At 27.5% G+C, this 19324-nt stretch overlaps 3 protein-coding genes across 3 annotated transcripts; 2 read left to right on the top strand and 1 right to left on the bottom strand.

Moving 5' to 3' along the window:
* Window positions 1–1966: 1966 nt before the first annotated feature.
* Window positions 1967–8417, top strand: LOC106694245 (glycogen phosphorylase). The gene is made up of 4 exons (XM_014444979.2): window positions 1967–2364; window positions 3812–3913; window positions 4006–5712; window positions 7358–8417. The coding sequence occupies exons 1-4, from the start codon at window positions 2122–2124 to the stop codon at window positions 7841–7843; spliced, it is 2538 nt and encodes an 845-aa protein (XP_014300465.1). The 5' UTR covers window positions 1967–2121; the 3' UTR covers window positions 7844–8417.
* Window positions 8418–9107: 690 nt separating this feature from the next.
* LOC103576764 (galectin-9) lies at window positions 9108–14174 on the top strand. Its single transcript, XM_008557150.2, has 7 exons — window positions 9108–9485; window positions 9876–9961; window positions 10178–10388; window positions 10684–10878; window positions 12392–12477; window positions 12553–12747; window positions 13634–14174. Exons 1-7 carry the CDS (start codon window positions 9423–9425, stop codon window positions 13788–13790), a joined length of 993 nt encoding a protein of 330 aa, XP_008555372.1. The 5' UTR covers window positions 9108–9422; the 3' UTR covers window positions 13791–14174.
* A 67-nt stretch (window positions 14175–14241) lies between these two features.
* Window positions 14242–19164, bottom strand: LOC103576774 (neuronal acetylcholine receptor subunit alpha-5). Its single transcript, XM_008557161.2, has 8 exons — window positions 18915–19164; window positions 17391–17530; window positions 17263–17307; window positions 16864–16973; window positions 16411–16802; window positions 16174–16326; window positions 14673–14842; window positions 14242–14574 (listed from the first exon to the last, which is right to left on the bottom strand). Exons 1-8 carry the CDS (start codon window positions 19009–19011, stop codon window positions 14329–14331), a joined length of 1353 nt encoding a protein of 450 aa, XP_008555383.1. The 5' UTR covers window positions 19012–19164; the 3' UTR covers window positions 14242–14328.
* Window positions 19165–19324: the final 160 nt, after the last annotated feature.

Below are 19324 nucleotides of genomic sequence, written 5' to 3'. Positions count from 1 at the left end.
AAATTTGAAAAAAAAATAACGAACAAATTAATTGGTTATTAAAACAGTAAACTTAATTATTGGTTTAAATCTTTATATAAATATATATATGTATATTGTATACATACATCACAAAATACTCTACATATTAAAGTAAATGATTATTTAAATAATTTCAATCACAATGTTTTTATTATCAAAATATGACAGTTTTTTTTTCTTTTTGACTGAAATTGTAATAATTGCGTACCGCTTTCTTGACGTTTTAAATATTACGTCAGCATTCGCACGATTTATTTATAAAATAAAATTATAATAAGACACAACTCAAGTATTTTTATTTAAAAAGTTATATTTATTAAAATAATTAAGGCTTTTAATATTTTAAGATTGTGTTTTGTGGTTTGCACACCTCGAGTTTATTTAAAAAATTTTTGGGTGAAATGTAACAAATTTATCATCTAGGGTAACGATACCAAATATAGACCGAGCTCCAGTTATTGACCAGATATTTAAATATTGTTAAAAATTTCAAAATTGTTTAATTTAATTTATGAAAAATTTATAACTACTTATTTTTAATAAATTAAATGAAACTATTTAAAAAATTTTTAAGGGTATTTAAGTATCTGGTCATTAAATGGAACTCGGTCGACAATTGGTACTGTTACTCTAGATAATTAAAAATTTGTAGTCAATTTTAGAATTAACTTATATTACATTTAAATATTAATTTTTATTTTTATTTTTTTGCACACCACAATATTTTAATCAAGTGATTTTTTTAAGTTAAGTGTTTAAATTTAAAAAAAAATGATTATGAGCTTGCATCGATTAATTTTAGAAGTAATGAGAAATTAAATCAATAATCAAAATTAGTCAAATAATTTTTTGCACACCTCAAGATTAATCGGGTATAATTAATTAATTTTTCGGATATCGTTTTTATAAATTTAATTTAATGATCAAATTTTTGAAAAAAATAATTCGAAATTTGTTGTTTCTAATATAAATAGCTAAGTAATTAATTTTTTGCACACCTCAGTAATATTTTCCTTTTTAAATTAAAATTCAAAATGAAAAAAAAAATCATTATTGTGATTTAAAAATTAATGATCCAGAAGTTAACAGACAATTAAAAATTTTAGATTTTTTTCAACAAATTAATTACAAAAAAAAAAAATGTACATGTAGAAAATTTAAAAAACTATGGGTGCAATTTTTCAAAATATTTTTTTCATGAATTATTGTTTTAAAAAAAGTGCAAATTTGACGTCGACTAATTTTAGTATCATGAAAATTAACAAAAAAAAGACTTAGGAACGAAAAAAATTTTTTTCATGGGGTGTGCTGCTGACCATAATGCCCCTAATAGCCACCAACTTGAAATTAACAGCAATTTGATAATTGAAATTATCAAAATTTGATGCCCGAATTTGCCGACAATTTGACAGCAAAAGTTTGAAAGAAAAATTTCCAGTTAATTTTTCCTTAATTTTGAGGTAACATTTTTTTACTAGAAAAAACCCTAATAAAAGTTTTCTCGAATTTTTCATCAAGTGTCCGTCAACTTCGGGCTTTTCCGTTTTTGACGTCAATTTATATACAATTTTTGAAGTAAATTTGTATTCTAATTCGGGTCGTAAATTTACGTCAAATTGTAGAGCAAGTATGCAAATTGTCATCAAAAACGGAAAAGCCCGAATTTGACGGACATTTGATGAAAAATTCAAGGAAACTTTTGCTAAGCAAAACTGTGCAATTAGGGGAGATTACATAATTGAATGATAAGTAATCTCGAAAAATCGAAAAATAGAATTTACCATTGGTCGATTGTACTCATAAATTTCCTTCAAGCTGAGAGTACGCGCCGCGATTTATTCTTCATGATCTACAAATGTAAGATTAAAAAAAAAAGAAAATGATCCATCACGCATGCGTGACCTTGAGAAAGACGGCAAGGTGACCGTCCTATCATGATCAAAGCTCGGGTGTTGGATTTTAAAGATCAGACTTCTCGTTCTCGTCAGTTTAGTTTGATTCGTGCTCGCGAGTTCACGCAACCAAACCAACTGCTCCCACGTAAACTTGGACTGGTTTATAAGATAAATAATAATTTGTAAACACAAATAGCTGATCAAAATGTCTATGCGCGACGTGGATCACGAAAAGAGAAAACAGATTTCGGTGAGAGGTATCGTAGATGTCGAGAATGTTGGAAATTTCAAGAAGACTTTTAATAGACATCTGCATTACACTCTCGTAAAAGACCGAAATGTTGCAACTTCAAGGGATTATTTTTCCGCCTTAGCGCACAGCGTTAAAGACAATCTCGTTTCTAGATGGATCCGCACCCAGCAATATTACTATGAAAAAGATCCAAAGGTAATTCATCATAAATTAAACCATTTATTTATTTACTTATCCGTCAATTAATTTATCTTACTTATAAATTACTTATATATTTGTTTTATTGAATAATAAAAATATAAATTATTATTTAAAGCCATCAATAATTCGACCTTGTTCCCAATTTAATAGAGATAATCAACTTCGTTTAGCGCCTCAGACATTTAAATATTTCAATTTAAATTTAAATTCAAATTCAAACTCCAATTCATATTATTTGTTATTATTATCATTATCCAATTTAACTCGTCTAATTCACAAGTACAATAATAAAAAGTAAAGATTTTTTTTTAAATTAAAATTTAGGCATGCGCTTTATGTCAATGTCAAGAACTGTTGGAATTTTTCCCAATCTTACATTTATTTTGGCTCAGAAAAAATTTACATAAATTATCTAACTCTGTCACTAAATAAATACATCAAAGTTTCAAAACTTTTGACAGCTCATTATTATTATTATTTTTGTTTTTATTATTATTATTATTATTATTATCTTTTCGAATGTATAAAAATATAGTAGGGCGGTCCAAAAAAACAAGCTATCGAATTTATGGTTTAACAAAGACCTAAAAAAAAAACTAAAAATATGCACATGTAGAAAATTTGAAAAACTAAAGGTGCATTTTTTTAAATATTTTTTTTTTTCAAATGTATCGTTTTTAAAAAAATTAAAAAAGTCGTCGGCTAATTATGATACAGAAATAATAACTTTTGAGTTTTTTTTAAAGCTATAAATTAAAAGAAAAAAAATATTTTAAAAAAATGGACTTGAAGGTTTTTAAATTATCTACATGTGCATATTTTTTTTTTTTTTTTTTTTTTTTTAATTAAATTGTTGAAAAAACGAATTCAAAAATTTTTAATTGTCTGCTAACTTCAGGATCATGGCTAATTTCAGTATCATTTTTTTAAATCGTTAATAAAATGTTATTTATTACTATGGGCAATTGCACTACATGCAGAACAAATTTTTTACTTCACTCAATTTTAGTCTAAAAATTTCCCATAGAATTTATATTTTTAATAATAGAGCCTTAAAACTAATTCTGTTTAGACTTTGATATCCTGTAAGTATACGAAATATTCAGTTTAGAAATTTGACTCGCAGGACTTTTTTTTTAGAAAATTTACTGTCCTACAAAAATATTCTAGCGTCAAATTTTTATCTCAAACGGTTCAAAAGTTATAATATTTTTAATGAAAAAATTTTTTTTTGCGTGTTATTTAAAGGGAAAATTAAAAATTTCTACCGAAACTTTTTAAAACTGACCTAAAATATATAGTTTAGTTACGAAATATGAGATTAAGATAAATGTAAACATGTTTGTTCTATTTAAATAAAAAAAAGTAAATTCTTATCATTTAATTAAATTATGTTTAGTCTTTATATTTATTAATTAATTAATTAACAATTAATTTTCAGCGTGTTTATTATTTATCTCTGGAATATTACATGGGCAGATCATTACAAAATACAATGATTAATTTAGGAATTCAAGGAGCATGTGATGAAGCAATGTACCAGGCAAGTATTTACTGATACATTCACTTTTCTAATGACGAAAAAATATTTCAAAATATCTTTGGACTTGAACTTTAACTTTCGCTTTTATCCAGATGGGCCTGGACATTGAAGAATTAGAGGAACTTGAAGAAGATGCGGGGTTGGGTAACGGGGGTCTAGGTCGATTGGCAGCATGCTTTCTTGACAGCATGGCAACACTAGGCCTCGCAGCATACGGCTACGGGATTCGTTATGAATACGGAATATTTGCCCAGAAAATAAGAAATGGCGAGCAAATCGAAGAGCCTGATGACTGGTTGAGGTACGGGAACCCATGGGAAAAAGCGCGACCTGAATTTATGCTGCCAGTAAATTTCTACGGGCACGTAATAGACTCTCCTGAAGGAAAAAAGACGTGGGTTAACACTCAAGTTGTCTTTGCTATGCCGTACGACAACCCGATTCCCGGTTACAAGAACAATGTCGTGAACACTTTGAGACTTTGGTCTGCTAAATCACCAATTGAATTCGACTTGAAGTTTTTCAATGACGGTGACTACATCCAGGCTGTCTTTGATCGTAATTTGGCTGAAAATATATCGCGTGTGCTCTACCCCAATGACAATTTCTTCGAAGGAAAAGAGCTGAGATTGAAGCAAGAGTACTTTATGGTTGCAGCGACTCTTCAAGATATTATACGTCGATACAAATCAAGCAAGTTTGGATCACGAGATCATCATCGTACTGATTTTGAAGAATTTCCCAACAAAGTTGCGATCCAGCTGAATGACACCCATCCTTCACTTGCGATTCCTGAGTTAATGAGAATTTTAATTGACGTAGAAGGACTCTCGTGGGAAAAAGCATGGGACATTACTACACGTACGTGTGCGTACACAAATCATACTGTGTTACCTGAGGCACTTGAACGGTGGCCAGTTAGTATGCTCGAGAGTATTCTACCTCGACATTTGCAGATTATTTACCATATCAACTTCTTACATCTTCAAGCAGTTGGCGCCAAGTATCCTGGAGACTTGGACCGACTCAGACGAATGTCTCTCGTTGAAGAAGACGGAGAGAAAAGAATAAACATGGCGCATCTGTCAATAGTTGGCAGTCATGCCATCAATGGAGTGGCGAGAATTCATTCAGAAATTTTAAAAACTAACGTCTTCCGCGACTTCTACGAAATGCATCCAGAAAAATTCCAAAATAAAACCAACGGAATCACTCCTCGAAGATGGCTACTGCTCTGCAATCCCAATCTCTCTGATTTGATTGAAGAGAAAATAGGCAGCGAGTGGACGACTCATCTTGAGCAACTTGCTCAGCTTAAACAGTGGGCAAAAGATCCCAACTTCCAACGCAGCGTAATGAAAGTAAAGCAGGAAAATAAATTAAGACTGACTGAGATGCTGGAAAAAGACTACGGGGTTAAAGTTAATCCTGCTTCAATATTTGATATTCAAGTTAAACGTATCCATGAGTACAAACGTCAGTTACTTAATTGTTTACACATAATTACACTTTACAATCGTATAAAAAAAAATCCCTCGGCTCCAGTTGTCCCGCGGACTGTTATGATCGGTGGTAAAGCTGCTCCAGGTTATATGCTGGCGAAAAAAATAATAAAATTAATTTGCAGTGTTGCTCAAGTTGTTAATAATGACCCGATAATTGGTGATAAATTAAAGGTCATTTATTTAGAGAACTACCGAGTCACACTTGCGGAAAAAATAATTCCTGCTGCTGATTTGAGCGAACAGATTTCAACCGCCGGTACTGAGGCTTCAGGAACCGGTAACATGAAATTTATGGTAAGTTTAGTAATAAGTATCTATGTAATTCATGCTGAAGAATACGCTGCTGGCTAAAGTCAGCTTCAGAAAATTTTTTATTAAAATACAATCCTTTCTGATTGGTCTAATGAGTGATTTAATATATATTAATCTGATTTAACTATCAGCTTTCTCTCTTATGACGTCATTTTGAATTTAGCTGGCTTATTAACAAACCAAAATCTCTAGCTGCACATGCGCATTTAATTATTTAACACATATATGTAAATCAAGGCAACGTTAGCTAAATTTTATAATCTTACATATGTCTATTAATTGGGACGACATAACACCAAAGATGATTTTTTTTTTCATTGAGTTAAGGCCATTCATAGAAAGTGCCCCTCGTTTTAATGCTCAAATATTTGATTGAAAATCGAAAATTTAATTTTTTGACTTTTCAATCGCCAAAATCTTTATGAAATTGAATTTTTTGGGTATTGATTTAATTTTTTTTCATAAATCCGCCGAAGAATAGAACAAAATGAAAAAAAAAAAATTTGTGAAAAACTCTATTTTTCGATTTTTTATAGCCAAAAAACAGGGGAGCCCCACTTCTATATAATAACCCCTCTCCCCACTTTTTGAAAATATTTAATGACTTTCAATTGATTTAAAACACTTAAAAAAAAAATTTTTTTTAATACTTTTTAATGCTTTTGAATACTTTGAATACTTTTGAATCACCCTTGTTATGGATATTTAAGATAGCAAATTATTTAGAATCGATTATTTTAATCAGGGATGACCGTATTAAAATTTTGACAATTAATTCAAAAAAAGTTAAAGCATTAATTGAAAAAAGAGCTAGTTCCGATTTCACCGAGACAGATTTTTAAAAAAATTATTTCTAGTTGATATCAAATAGAAGTTAAACAAAATTTGGAAAATAAATTTTAGTAAAATCTTTATGTAAAAACTATAATTTTGAATGTCAAATTTTTTAGGGTAAAATTCATTTACCATAGTTCGTTTCATTTCTCACTGATAACAACTGTAATTTTTTTAAAAATATATGTCTCAGCGAAATTGTTCTTTTTTTATTTAATGCTTTAATTTTTTTAAATTAATTAATAAAACTTTAATATGGTTATGACATTTGAAATTTATTGCGCAGTTTTAAAAAGTGGGGGCACTGTCTAAGAATATCTTTTAGTTTTTTTAGACGAATAGTATGAAAAAAAGTATCCAATTTTATAAATTATAAATTTTTTTATAATTCTGAAGTTAGCCGACGTCTAATAATTTTTTGATTATTTTCAAAACGATAAATTATAAAGAAAAAATATTTTCAAAAAATTGCACATATAGATTTTAAAATTTTTTACATGTGCATTTTTCTTTTTTTTCTTTTTTGTAATTATTTTGTTGAACAAAAAATCTGAAAATTTTTTATTGTCTACTAACTTTAGGACCATAATTTTTTTAATAATAATAAAGTTAATTATTTTTATAACTCGGACTGCATGACGTTTACTTTAGACATTTAACAACGTTTTTCTTCGTTCATTAATAACATACTGTATACATCTAGTAACATCGAGTAACACCGATCCCACATGATGTATAAGACCCTGTCATAAAATATAATCTTTTAATCACTAATCAAATGAATTAATTGCAGTTAAACGGAGCATTGACAATCGGAACCTTAGATGGCGCCAACGTAGAAATGGCCGAAGAAATGGGTAACGAAAACATATTCATTTTTGGAATGAACGTCGACGAAGTTGAAGAATTGGCGAAGAAGGGTTACGATGCCTGGCATTATTACAATACATTACCGGAAGCTAAACAATGCATCGATCAAATATCCGGTGGTTTCTTCAGCCCAAACAATCCAGATGAATTCAAACAAATAACTGACGTACTTATGAAGTGGGATCGGTTTTACTTGCTGGCGGATTATGAAGCTTACATAAAATGTCAGGAGCACGTCAGCCAGGTTTACAAAGACTCGTCTAAATGGGCTGAGATGTCCATTAATAATATCGCATCTTCCGGTAAATTTTCTTCAGATCGTACTATTGCTGAGTATGCACGTGAAATTTGGGGCGTTGAACCCTCATGGAAACCACTGCCTGACCCTCATGAGCCACGAGACATGTAAATGTCATATTAATCAAAAGTTAAATTATATAATATATATCATATATATTTATGAATTAATGTTATCTGTTAAAAAACAAAAAAAAAATCTAACTATTACATAAAAGTAGCATGACATTAATCGATTAAGTTAATTACATTAATTTATTAATTAATAAGAAAATTCAAAGTACAGCGAATTAGATCTGAGATGGAAATAAACTTCCGTCCGATTGATAAATGCCATAGTAATTTTTACAACTCGCAACGAAAACAGACATATTTTTTAAAGTACAAAAGTTTTAAATTTTAAATAAACAAATATATATATTATATACTATTCATACTGCAATACTTTTTACTTATATACCAAAGTTTATATATTGTACAAGTACACGTGTTCTTTCAAAAAATTTTATATATATGAAAAAACTACCGCTCATTCTTGTAATAATTATACAAAGAGTTCGATTAAATTGTTAATCTATTTTTGAAATTCAAAAAATAATGATTTAATCAATTTATCGAATGAAAAAAAATGTTTTGATCAAATGTTTGGAAATATATTTAAAGTTTATCTGTATACTTTGTGATTTTATGGGCAGCTGATAAATATATATCACTGTAAAATATATATGTTTTATCTTTTTTATTACCTTTACCAAAAAATATACATGTATATATTTTTTTTTTCAGTACTAGAACTGATAGTTGCATGAATGGTAAATATACGCAAGTTGCATTTTTTTTATTGTTTATAATAAAAATTAATGCTGATAAAAAAAAATAAAATTGCGAAATTTTGATTTGTGATAAAAAAATTTTAACCGAAATAGATAAAGCTGCTCTTTGATATATTTATATATATTCTGAGTAAAACTTAAAGTATTTAAAATATTTAAAAAAAAAATACATGACAGTAAAGTTGGCGGACATCTGACAATTTTTTAAATTTTTAAATAATAATTTGAAATTGTTTTAACAAAAATTTAAAAAATGGACTTTTAAAAAATTATAAAATCAGTACATGCATTTTTTTAAATTTATCATAAAAAATACAAAAATTTTTTGTGTATTTCTAATTTCAAAAATCAAATTGTTCATTTGAATTTAAAAAAAAAAATTAAATTTTGAATTGAGTCTCAGCCAACATCTGATTTAAATATTTATTTTTTCCAATTCAAATTTAAATTTACCACCATTTTTTTAAATTCATTTTAAAATCATGATAAAATTTTAAATTTTTTTTCTTCAAACGCATAATTTTTTTTTCTCGTAATTAAACTAATAATTAAATCTATTGTTATAATGATGAGTCACCACTTATACTTCTTAGCTTTATTAGTACATATATATTAATATTGTCTCGTTCAAGACCTAGATATTAATTCACAAAATACTTTTAATAAATAGATATATATATCTTTATTTGTTGGCATAAATGCACGTCTGCAGAATAGAAATAAGAATCAATACAATATTAAATTTTTACTGTGCATGAATACTCGATACACTCTCAACTTTTACATTCACCTCAGTACCAAGTGTGAGAGTGTTAGAATATATAGAACCAGCACCAGCACCATCACCAGAGTGTCAGTATGTCCAACAGAGAAACAGCTTTAAAAAATTTCCTCTTATTCGACGAAGAAGCTACGCCATGGGTAAGTAATTAATTAAATCTAAATTTAAAAAAAAAAACCTAAAATTCAAAAAATTCAAATTTAAATTTATAAAAACTACTTTAATAATTAAAAAATTTATAATTTTCGAGTCTTATCCGGCAAAGTTTATCATTTTATTATCTGTATGTCGCATAGCAATTGCAGAGATTGCGCGCGTCACTAAAATCCTACTGCGCATGATTTGTTGCGCATTTATTTCAAATAACCCGCGCGTCATGATCTGATGTCGCGGATTTTTATCACAACACTAACGACAATCTATTATGTATAATAAGTATTTTATTAACAATTTACATATTTATAAATATAATTAAATCTCATATATTTAAAAACAAATAAAAAATTAATTAAATATTTTTTTTTATTTAGAATAAATCGAATCCGGTAACTCCGGTCCAACTTGAGCCAACATCTGCTATTATTGTAATTGGATATCTTCCCAATTATTCAACGAGGTATTTTATAAATTTATTTATTTATTTATAAAGATAAAAACAAAATTTTAATGTTACCCCAACTTCACAGCGAATTATTAAAAACAAAAAATAAATAAAATAAATGAACGTTTAGTATTTGAGGTGAAATTTAAAAAAAGACAATCATTAGCACAAACATTTTAGTTATTTAAGCAAATAAATTGTGTAAATTTTTAAAATTTAAATTAACCGTAGGTTCGCAATTAATTTAACATGCCATCAAACCGGAAATATTGCATTTCATTTAAATCCACGATTAGACAGAGGATATATTGTAAGAAATTCTAAAATAAAAGGCTATTGGAATGAAGAGGAGACATGCTCACCATTTATTTCATGCAATGGTTTAGTGTCACGTAATTCATATTTTCATTTGGTAATTTTTTGTTCATCTAAAGAATTTTATGTAAGTTAATTAATTAACTAATTTATATTTTTGTAAAATAATTTATTAAATTAAAACATGAGTGTGAATGTAGCAGACATTAGACAAATTTAAAATTATAAATAAATAGAGTAAATGATTGATAAAATAAAATTTTTAGAAAAATGCGCATTTAGAAAATTCTGAACTTAATGAGTATAATTTTTATAAATATTACTATTTAAATTATTTATTGTATTTATTTATAATTTAAAATTTGTCTGATATCTGCCACATTCACACTCATATTAAAATTATTTTCTTTTTGTAATTACAGGTTTCGATAAATGGCGAACATTTTTGTACATTTACATACCGGCTACCTCTCGAAAATATAACACATTTAGAATATGATGGAGAAGTTGAAGATGTACGTTTATGTGTAAAAAATCTTTACATTTATCCGGATCCAAAGATTATTAAATCGACATTCAAACTTGAACTTCATGATCGGCAGCCTCTGACAAAACTTGTAATTATATTTTTATTTTTATTTACTAATTGCACAACTCAATTGCGAGCAAGTGTTCTGCTAACAATTACTTGGTTCCGGCTGATTCATTCATGTAAAAATCATATTTTGGGGTCGAGGGGCAAAACGGGAAATCCTCAAAATTTTATTAAAAAAAATTTTTTTCTTAAAATGTTTTTCAAATATTTTGAAATCACTTTTGTAAACATAACTGAGCATTATTTCGAATTATTTTTTTTAAACTTTTATGATCCTGAAGTTAGCGGTCAATTAAAAATTTTTTGATTTCTTTTTGAACAATTAAATTTATAGAAAAAAAAAAAAAAATAATAATAATAAAAATATGCACATGTGGAAAATTAAAAAAACTACAAGTGTAATTTTTGTAAATATTCTTTTCTTATAATTCATCATTTTTAAAAATTCAAAAAATTATTTGACGTCGGCTAACTTCAGTGTCGTAAACTTTTTCAAAAATCGAGTGTCAGTCGAGAAATATTAATGACTTTTGTTTTATGATAAAAACTATTAAAAATTTATTTTCTTTGTTTGAATCCAATAATTATGTAAAATGTAATTTTTCTTTCTGTAAATTACTTATAAAAAAATTTCAATTAATCAAATTTATTTAATATCCAGAATTTTTTTGAGGATTTTCCCATTTTGTCCCCCAAAAATTTTTTTTTTTTTAACGGAAATTAAAATTTTTTCTATTCACTCTGAGTGTTATAAAAAAAAAGATTTAACGTACGCGGCGATAATTTTTTGATAAAATTTACCTAAAATTCAGAGTAAACCCGGGCCAAAAACAAAATAAATACGGAAAGAATAAAAACTGATTCCTTTTGTTTCATTTTTTACTCTTTTGTATTTAAAAGTTACTCGAAATTAGGATTTTCTACCCCATAATTGAACACTATCTAGAAACAGAAGAGTAATCATTCATCCAGGCCCAGTTTTACTCACAATTGACGAGTAAAATTTATTAAATAATTATATCTGCATTTGAGTCTTTGAAAACTTAGTATTTTCTTAAGTACCCCCTCCAGCCTCTCCTACATTTATTAAAATATGCTCGCTTAGAAAAAATTCGTACTATTTGAAAGATTATTTATTAATGAATAAAACGACCGCAATTTTATGTCATTTTTTTTAAATAATTGAAAAAAAACTGTGATGTTCATCAGTATGTGTGGATGTTGGTAAACACATTAACTTAAAAAATTTACAATTAATTAATCTACTTTTTTTTTTTATTACACTTGAATTCTTAAAAAAAACCTTTTTGAAAATCACTATCTAAATTTTTTTGGTTTAACTATAATTAATAAAAACTTAATACTGGCAACTCATTAAAAAATCTAACTGCCATTTTTTATCACTATCATTATTTTAATTTTCTTGAATACTTTCTTGCATATAGTCTTTTATTAATTACTTTTTAAGTGAGCAAGTTATGCAGCTATAGGCTTACCAACTTTTAATTTATTATAAATTATTTTAATTTGTATAGAAAGTACCTTCGACGATATTCATCGAAGAATTCAAACATGGAGCGCGAATATTCATAAAAGGTCGTTTGAAATTACTGCCTCAATCGTAAGTTAAATATTTAATAATTCGTAAACTGTAAATTGAATATTACTACTCATATTTTTAAATTATTTTAAACAGATTTTATGTTAATCTCCAGTCTAGTCCATTGATGTATCCACATCCAGATATAGCTTTGCACATAAACCCGCGTTTTCAGCATGGTAACCGTCCGCCTCATGTTGTGATGAATTGTTGGAAAGCTGGTTCTTGGGGTCGCGAAGAACGACACGAAGGACATTTATCTTGGGCGCCTGGTAGAGAATTTCTCTTAACGTAAATATATTATTTTTTATATATATCTATATTGTCTATTTTTATAAAGCTACTCAATTATTATTATTATTTTATTTTATTTCTTTTTAATTAAATAGTTTCGCGGATCGCTTATTTTTGGCCGTGAAATTTTTTTTTTTACAGACTAATTTATGGATCTGTAGCAGTAAAAATTTATAATATCAACCTACGATTATATACATATATATATACTTAGTAAAAATATGTATTATTAGTTTTATTTATCAAAATTATTCTCAGCAAATTTAATTGAATCGCATATTGTATTTTTTTTTCAAATTTAAGATCTATATAGATCTCTATAAATTTATATAGATTTTGAATTTGAATTTTTTTTCTTTTATATACGATTTAAATCCCCGTAGATCTTTTTCCGTGATCGGAAAAAACCATAGATCTGCAAAAAGTAAAATTTTGAATTTTATTTACATCTCTGTAAATTTAATTTTTTTTATTATATAGATCTATAGATCCCTACTTAGACTCAAGCTAAAGAAATTTAAATTATCACAACAAAAATTAAAAATTTTAAAATTTTGTTCTAAAAAGGTCTACTGGTATTTATGTAGATATTAAATTAAAAATTTTTAAAAATCAGATCCCATTAGATCTGAATTTTTTTTCTTTGCTACCAATCCGCGTTTCGAAAAAAAAACTTTTATAAAAATCATGTAACTTCTAAAAATTTTTACGACCAAACTTTCAAACTATTTCCATAGATAGAAACTCATAAAAAAATAAAATAATTTTTTTTATTATTCAGACGATCAGAATTTTGTTCTATAAAATATTCAAAATTTTTTTACTGCCAAAAATAAAAATATAATTGATTGCTAATAAAATAATAAAAAATTATTCCCAACAGGATCCGCTGTGAGTACGATAGCTACGTAATCTGGCTTGGAAATAAAATAATTGGTGAATTCAAGCATCGAGTTGATCCATCAGAAGTCGATACTTTGCTGATAACTGGAGACGTAGTCCTCTACGAGCTGGCATTGAAACGAACTGACGAAGAGTAAAGACAACACAAGCGTGTAATAATCCCAAGTGACTTTGAATACTTACTAGCATAATATTTAAATAAAAAATATATTGTAATTTAAAAATAAAATCAAAAATAATTGTGGTAGCGAGCAGAGGACCGGGCGATTTTAATAACGGATTTATTTAATAGTCAAGTCAAGCTGATTTCAAGTTTCTAATCTTCAACGTTGCGTGGAGTATTTTTTTTATTGTATATTTTTTTTTTTTGGTCCTTTATCAAAATGGCCCAGACCCTTTGCTCGTTAATTACTTCGCTCTAATTATATACATGCATACATATATATTTTTTTTATGTAATTGATAGACATGGAGCTTTAAAAAAGAACTGAAATAGGCAGAAAAAGACCAAAATATTTGTTAAAAAGTTTTGTAATGATTTATCTAAATATATTTTTGTTGTAAGGTAATAAAATATTTAAATACCGATGGAATTTAATAGACTATCAATTATTAACGATGTAGATACAAAAAAACAATAAGATAAAAAAAATAAAAATAAAAAATTAGTGATCTTTATGAGAGACACGTGATTGCCATTATTATAAAAATATTTGAGAAGAATATAAATGATAAGCGATCAATAGCCGTCGCTGCTAGGACCCACTCCAATTGAGTGACATTTACTGGGGATGATATTATGTTCTCACGATCACCGTTTTCTGTGCACGTGGATATCAGATTTGACGCGTAGACTGATGACGAATCAACGCCTTGACTTTCTCTCAGTTCTTGTTCGCCAGCAGTGTACTCCGATTGAATCTATAATTAATAGCGAAAGGATTATAATAAATAAAGACTGAGTAAGTCTTGATGACAATGATAATGTATGTATGTATTTATGTATTTAATAGACAAACCGCTTGGATGAGATCCGAAAGTCCTAAATATCTTCCAGGCCAGCCGACTATTATTTTTTTTACATGTCGTGGGAGTGGTCGGCAGTATGGCCTCCGCGATAAGTTTATTACTATGGCTGAAATAACTAGAGATATTGTCACTTGATATAGACACCCGCTGTAGAAGCTTACTGTAAAATAAATTAATCGTTAAATTTAACCAATCAATCGATAAATCAATCAATCAGAAATAAATGGTCTAGTTTATTTTATAGGCTTTGTAATTTTAGTTCAAGTTTAATAAATATAGAAAATATTTTTACGTCAGGGTCATGATTTTTGTGGCCACAAGTCTGAATTTAACAACGGAGATTTTGATATGGAAAAATTTATATTTTCAAGTTAAAAATTTTGATTATTTTTGTGGCAAAAATTTTCTGATATTGTAAAAAAATTGCGAATTGAACCTGGATTAAATTCGGATGACTATTTATTTATTTAATGAATGCGGATTTAAATAAAATCTAGATCATTCCGAAATCACTTATCTGAAAAAAAAAACTCTCTACTCCATATGCAGAGTGATTTTTTTTAAAACTCCGGAGTTCGGATTTCAAAAAATCCGTAATCATTCCAAACTTTTTTCTGTGTAATAGGGTGATCGTTAAAAATTAAATTTTCTCAGGCGCTCCATAAAAGGCTTCTTTTTAGTGAAAAAATACATGGGGAATTTGGTTTTTTTTTTTTTTTTTGAGTAACAAGAACACGTGCCGCAGGACGATCAAAGTTCATTTTTCGATACAATCGCGGTTTTTTGAATATCTCATGTAATATGCAGATTAAAGGAAAAGATCATAGAAACTATTTTGTAGGAAATTAAATTCTTGACAAAAAAGGTCATTTTCATTTTTGTTATAAAATGTATATTTACAAAGATATTTAAAAAAAACTTTTTTAGATCTTATCAATTGAGGATTTAAAGAATCACGAATGTTAAAAATAACGTTTTTTCTTAAATATAGACAACTTCGTAACTCGTAACATATCAATCATTAATTCTTGTAGATTCTATATACTTAGAAAAATGTTATTTTCAAAATTTGTAATCCTTAAAACGCCCAATACATAAGATCTGATAAAAGTTTTTTCAAAATATTTTCATAAATACACATTTTATAAAAAAAATGAATATGACCTTTTTTGTCAAGAGTTTAATTTCCTACAAAATTGTTCCTATGATTTTTTCCTCTAATCTGCATATTTTATGAGATATTTAAAAAAAACCGCGATTGTATCGAAAAATGAACTTTGATCGCCCTGCGGCACATATTCTTTTTACTTAAAAAGAAAAATCCAAATTCCCCACGAATTTTTTCGAAAAAGAAGCTTTTTTGAGACGCCTGAGGAAATTTAATTTTTAACGACCTCCCTACTGTGTAACAAAAAAAAACAGAAAATATTTAAAAATTTGAATTTTTAAGTTAAAAAACTAGATGATTATTTAAAAAAAAAAAAAAATTACCGAGTAATGGTGTATTTGTTGAATGGGCTGGTATTCTATATCCAAAATAAATTAAAAATAATGATATCACAATAACATTTATACCGCACAGTAATAATTTTTCTTTACTTTGTGCTGGCAACCAAAAATTCACCAGGCACATAATGACTATGGCTATAAAAAAAAAGATAATTAAATTTACAAAATATTTGATGTCAAATGGAATTATCTAACGATTAAATAGAAAAACAATTTTACCGGCTGCGGGCGCAAGAAATACTGAACTATAAATCGGAGCATTTCTTTTAATAGTCAGCGTAAACACTAGATAAATATACGGCTCATCTTTGCAGCATTCATAAGTGGTGATATTACGGAGCCTCGTTACTTCAACTAACCGCCACTCCGTGTTGTCTGTTAGATTAACAGTATCCTCGAGGGAATTATTATTGAGTCTCAAGTCTATTTGATTGCCTGAGTATGTCCACGATCCGAGTTTCAGCTGACAAGTTTGGGTGTCAAAAGGCCACAGTCGAAGGTCTAAGTCGCAGAGAGCTAGGAAATGAGTCGGTGGTACCCAAAACACGGTTCCGTCTTCGAATAAATGGCAATGCGTGTCTCCGTAATGTTCAATTGACGACACGGCTATGCTGCGATTGCAATTAATTTAATTTTTTTTATAATAAATTAATTAATTAATTATATTAATACCTGTTATAAAGAATGATATCTGGTTGCCATACTTCGTGATTACCCACTTGAAGTTTTTGTAACCCGCCATAATTTGAAGCGTTCCATTTTAGTTTATCATCCGTCCAAACCTTGGATAATTTTTTTTTTTTAATTAAATTAAAAAAAAAAAGTTTAAATTAAAAATTTTGTCAAGAGAAAAAAATTTCAATAAAATTCAATTGAAATTTCAATTTTTAAATCCGAAATAAGAAAATTTGAAATTTTATTTTTGAAATTAATTTGTTTTTTACGATAACTAAATTTGAGAGAAAAAAAAAACTTGAATTTTTGAACTTGACTCAGAAAGTGTAGATTTGAATGATAAATAAAAGTAATAGAATTTAATTTACGATATTAATTAATAAGTTTTTAAATCACCATTCGAATCCATCCTTGTACACTGATAGCCGACTTAAACTCATCCTGAAAAATGAAAATTATAAATTAAAAATTTGTTTAACCCTGGTAATAAAGGAGTTTAATTTGAAATAAATAAAAATATTTACCACTGAGATATGATTTATGGTCATACCAAAAGAAACACGAGTGACATTGTAATGCTGAGCTGGTCTAGCAAATTTATCATATTTAGAAAGCAAATCTCGCTTTAACTTATCGACCCATGTTGCATTCCAGAGCTCTTGATCTTTTTTAAAAACCGTTAAAAAATATCAATTCTATGAGTTTTATCTTTTATGTATGCGTCGAACTGACTCAGAAATTATTTGTAAGGTAAATATTGTTTGGACAAATGGAATTTAAATAAATAAATAAATAAATAGATGAATAAATATATATATACCCAAGTAAAAAGATTTGAAAAAAAAAAATAATATTTTTTGTTGGCCAAAAACTTGAAAATTTACCAAGTTCTACAATTGTTAAAAAAAAAATTATTATCGAAAATCAGCCGACTTAATTTATTGGCCAATTTCCGGCCGGTTTAAATTTTGGCGCGTATTTTCAGCCAACTTTTAGCCGATTTCAATAACCCAAATAGCGACAGCTTGAAATTGACAATGATTTGACAATTGAAATTACCGAAATTTGCTGCCCGAATTTGCTGACAATTTGACAGCAAAAGTTGTAAACAAAAATTAGCGGTTAACTTTTCCTCAATTTATAGATAACTTTTCACTAGAAATAAAACTCTAATAAAAGTTTCCTTGAATTTTTCCTCAAATATCCATCAACTTCGGGCTTTTCAGTTTTTGACATCAATTTATTTACAACTTTTAAAGTGAATTTGCATTCAAATTCGGGTAGTAAATTTACGTCAAATTTTATAGTAAGGTATACAAATTGACGTAGAAAACGGAAAAGCCTGAAGTTAAAGGACATTTGATGAAAAATTCAAGGAAACTTTTGTAAAGTAAACTGTGCTATTAGGGAAAATTCTATGGTTTTCACGTAATTAGGGTCTTTTCGGCCCTTTTTTGACGTATTTTAGATCCAATATTTTTACCCAGGTATTTAGTAGAGGTGTACGAATATTTTGAACTTGCGAACTCTTCATATCGATTCGACTTTCAAACAAAATTTTTCAAATTATTCATAAATTTTCAAATAATTCAAATTTATCGAATTATTCGATTCGGTTTAAACACGATTCACACACCCCAAATATATATATATATATATATATATATATATATATATATATATATATATATATATATATATATATATCACTTGACGTGACACTTGGTGAAGCTGATACAAATGAAAGACTAAGTGGATAAACGGTAAACGTTAAACTAAACTAAATGAGATAAATTTTGTCCAGGAAAATATTACCCACATTTAAATAATTTAATATCAATTATATATAGATACATACATACAAACAAACATCAATACTTATTAGTCAACTACCTAATAAAGTGTACATATTTAAATATATATGCACTACTAATTTTTATTTAAATCTCCTTATTATTTTTGAGTAAAATTATTCAAAATTTTAAATCGATTTAATTATATATTAATTAAATTATCATTGAAAATAATTGAATCACTGGTTGACTTACACGCCGAGTAGACTGGAGCTATATTGTAACTGAGGTAAACGAAAAAAAAATAACTGATGAAGGCACGATAAAAATTAATCGATGTAAAAAGACACATCACTAGTTTTGTGTTGCTGTTACTGGTAACTGAGGACGAGTGTACTGACTGGTCAATTGTCACTGTACTGAATCTGATATTAGTCTACTGTAGTCATTGACAATGAGAAGATGATGATGATGATGATGATAATAATGATGATTGTCACGGTGTTAACCGGAGGTACTTGCTAGTATTATCAATTAATAAATTTAATTTTAAACTGTAATCATTTTATTTTTTTTCCTCAATATGTTTTACGTAAAATATTTTTATTGACCAAACAAAAAAAAAAAAATTAAAAGTCTATTTTAAAAACAAAAGAAATATTTTT

The sequence above is a fragment of the Microplitis demolitor genome, chromosome 1 (genome assembly GCF_026212275.2).
Source record: "Microplitis demolitor isolate Queensland-Clemson2020A chromosome 1, iyMicDemo2.1a, whole genome shotgun sequence".
In the NCBI taxonomy this organism is placed as follows: Eukaryota; Metazoa; Arthropoda; class Insecta; order Hymenoptera; family Braconidae; genus Microplitis; species Microplitis demolitor.
Note: the sequence above shows the minus strand (reverse complement) of the source record. Positions and strands in the feature narration are given on the sequence as shown.

Excerpts from the sequence above, each read along its gene's own strand:
- LOC106694245 (XM_014444979.2), top strand. The coding sequence starts at position 2,122 with ATGTCTATGCGCGACGTGGATCACGAAAAGAGAAAACAGATTTCGGTG. Across the intron at positions 3,914-4,005 it reads GTGATGAAGCAATGTACCAG|ATGGGCCTGGACATTGAAGA; the intron begins GCAAGTATTTAC and ends GCTTTTATCCAG. Across the intron at positions 5,713-7,357 it reads CCGGTAACATGAAATTTATG|TTAAACGGAGCATTGACAAT; the intron begins GTAAGTTTAGTA and ends AATTAATTGCAG.
- LOC103576774 (XM_008557161.2), bottom strand. The coding sequence starts at position 19,011 with ATGTGTCTTTTTACATCGATTAATTTTTATCGTGCCTTCATCAGTTAT. Across the intron at positions 17,531-18,914 it reads AGCTCCAGTCTACTCGGCGT|ATCAAGAGCTCTGGAATGCA; the intron begins GTAAGTCAACCA and ends TTTTTAAAAAAG. Across the intron at positions 17,308-17,390 it reads CCATAAATCATATCTCAGTG|GATGAGTTTAAGTCGGCTAT; the intron begins GTAAATATTTTT and ends TTCATTTTTCAG.
- LOC103576764 (XM_008557150.2), top strand. The coding sequence starts at position 9,423 with ATGTCCAACAGAGAAACAGCTTTAAAAAATTTCCTCTTATTCGACGAA. Across the intron at positions 9,486-9,875 it reads ACGAAGAAGCTACGCCATGG|AATAAATCGAATCCGGTAAC; the intron begins GTAAGTAATTAA and ends TTTTTTATTTAG. Across the intron at positions 9,962-10,177 it reads CTTCCCAATTATTCAACGAG|GTTCGCAATTAATTTAACAT; the intron begins GTATTTTATAAA and ends AATTAACCGTAG.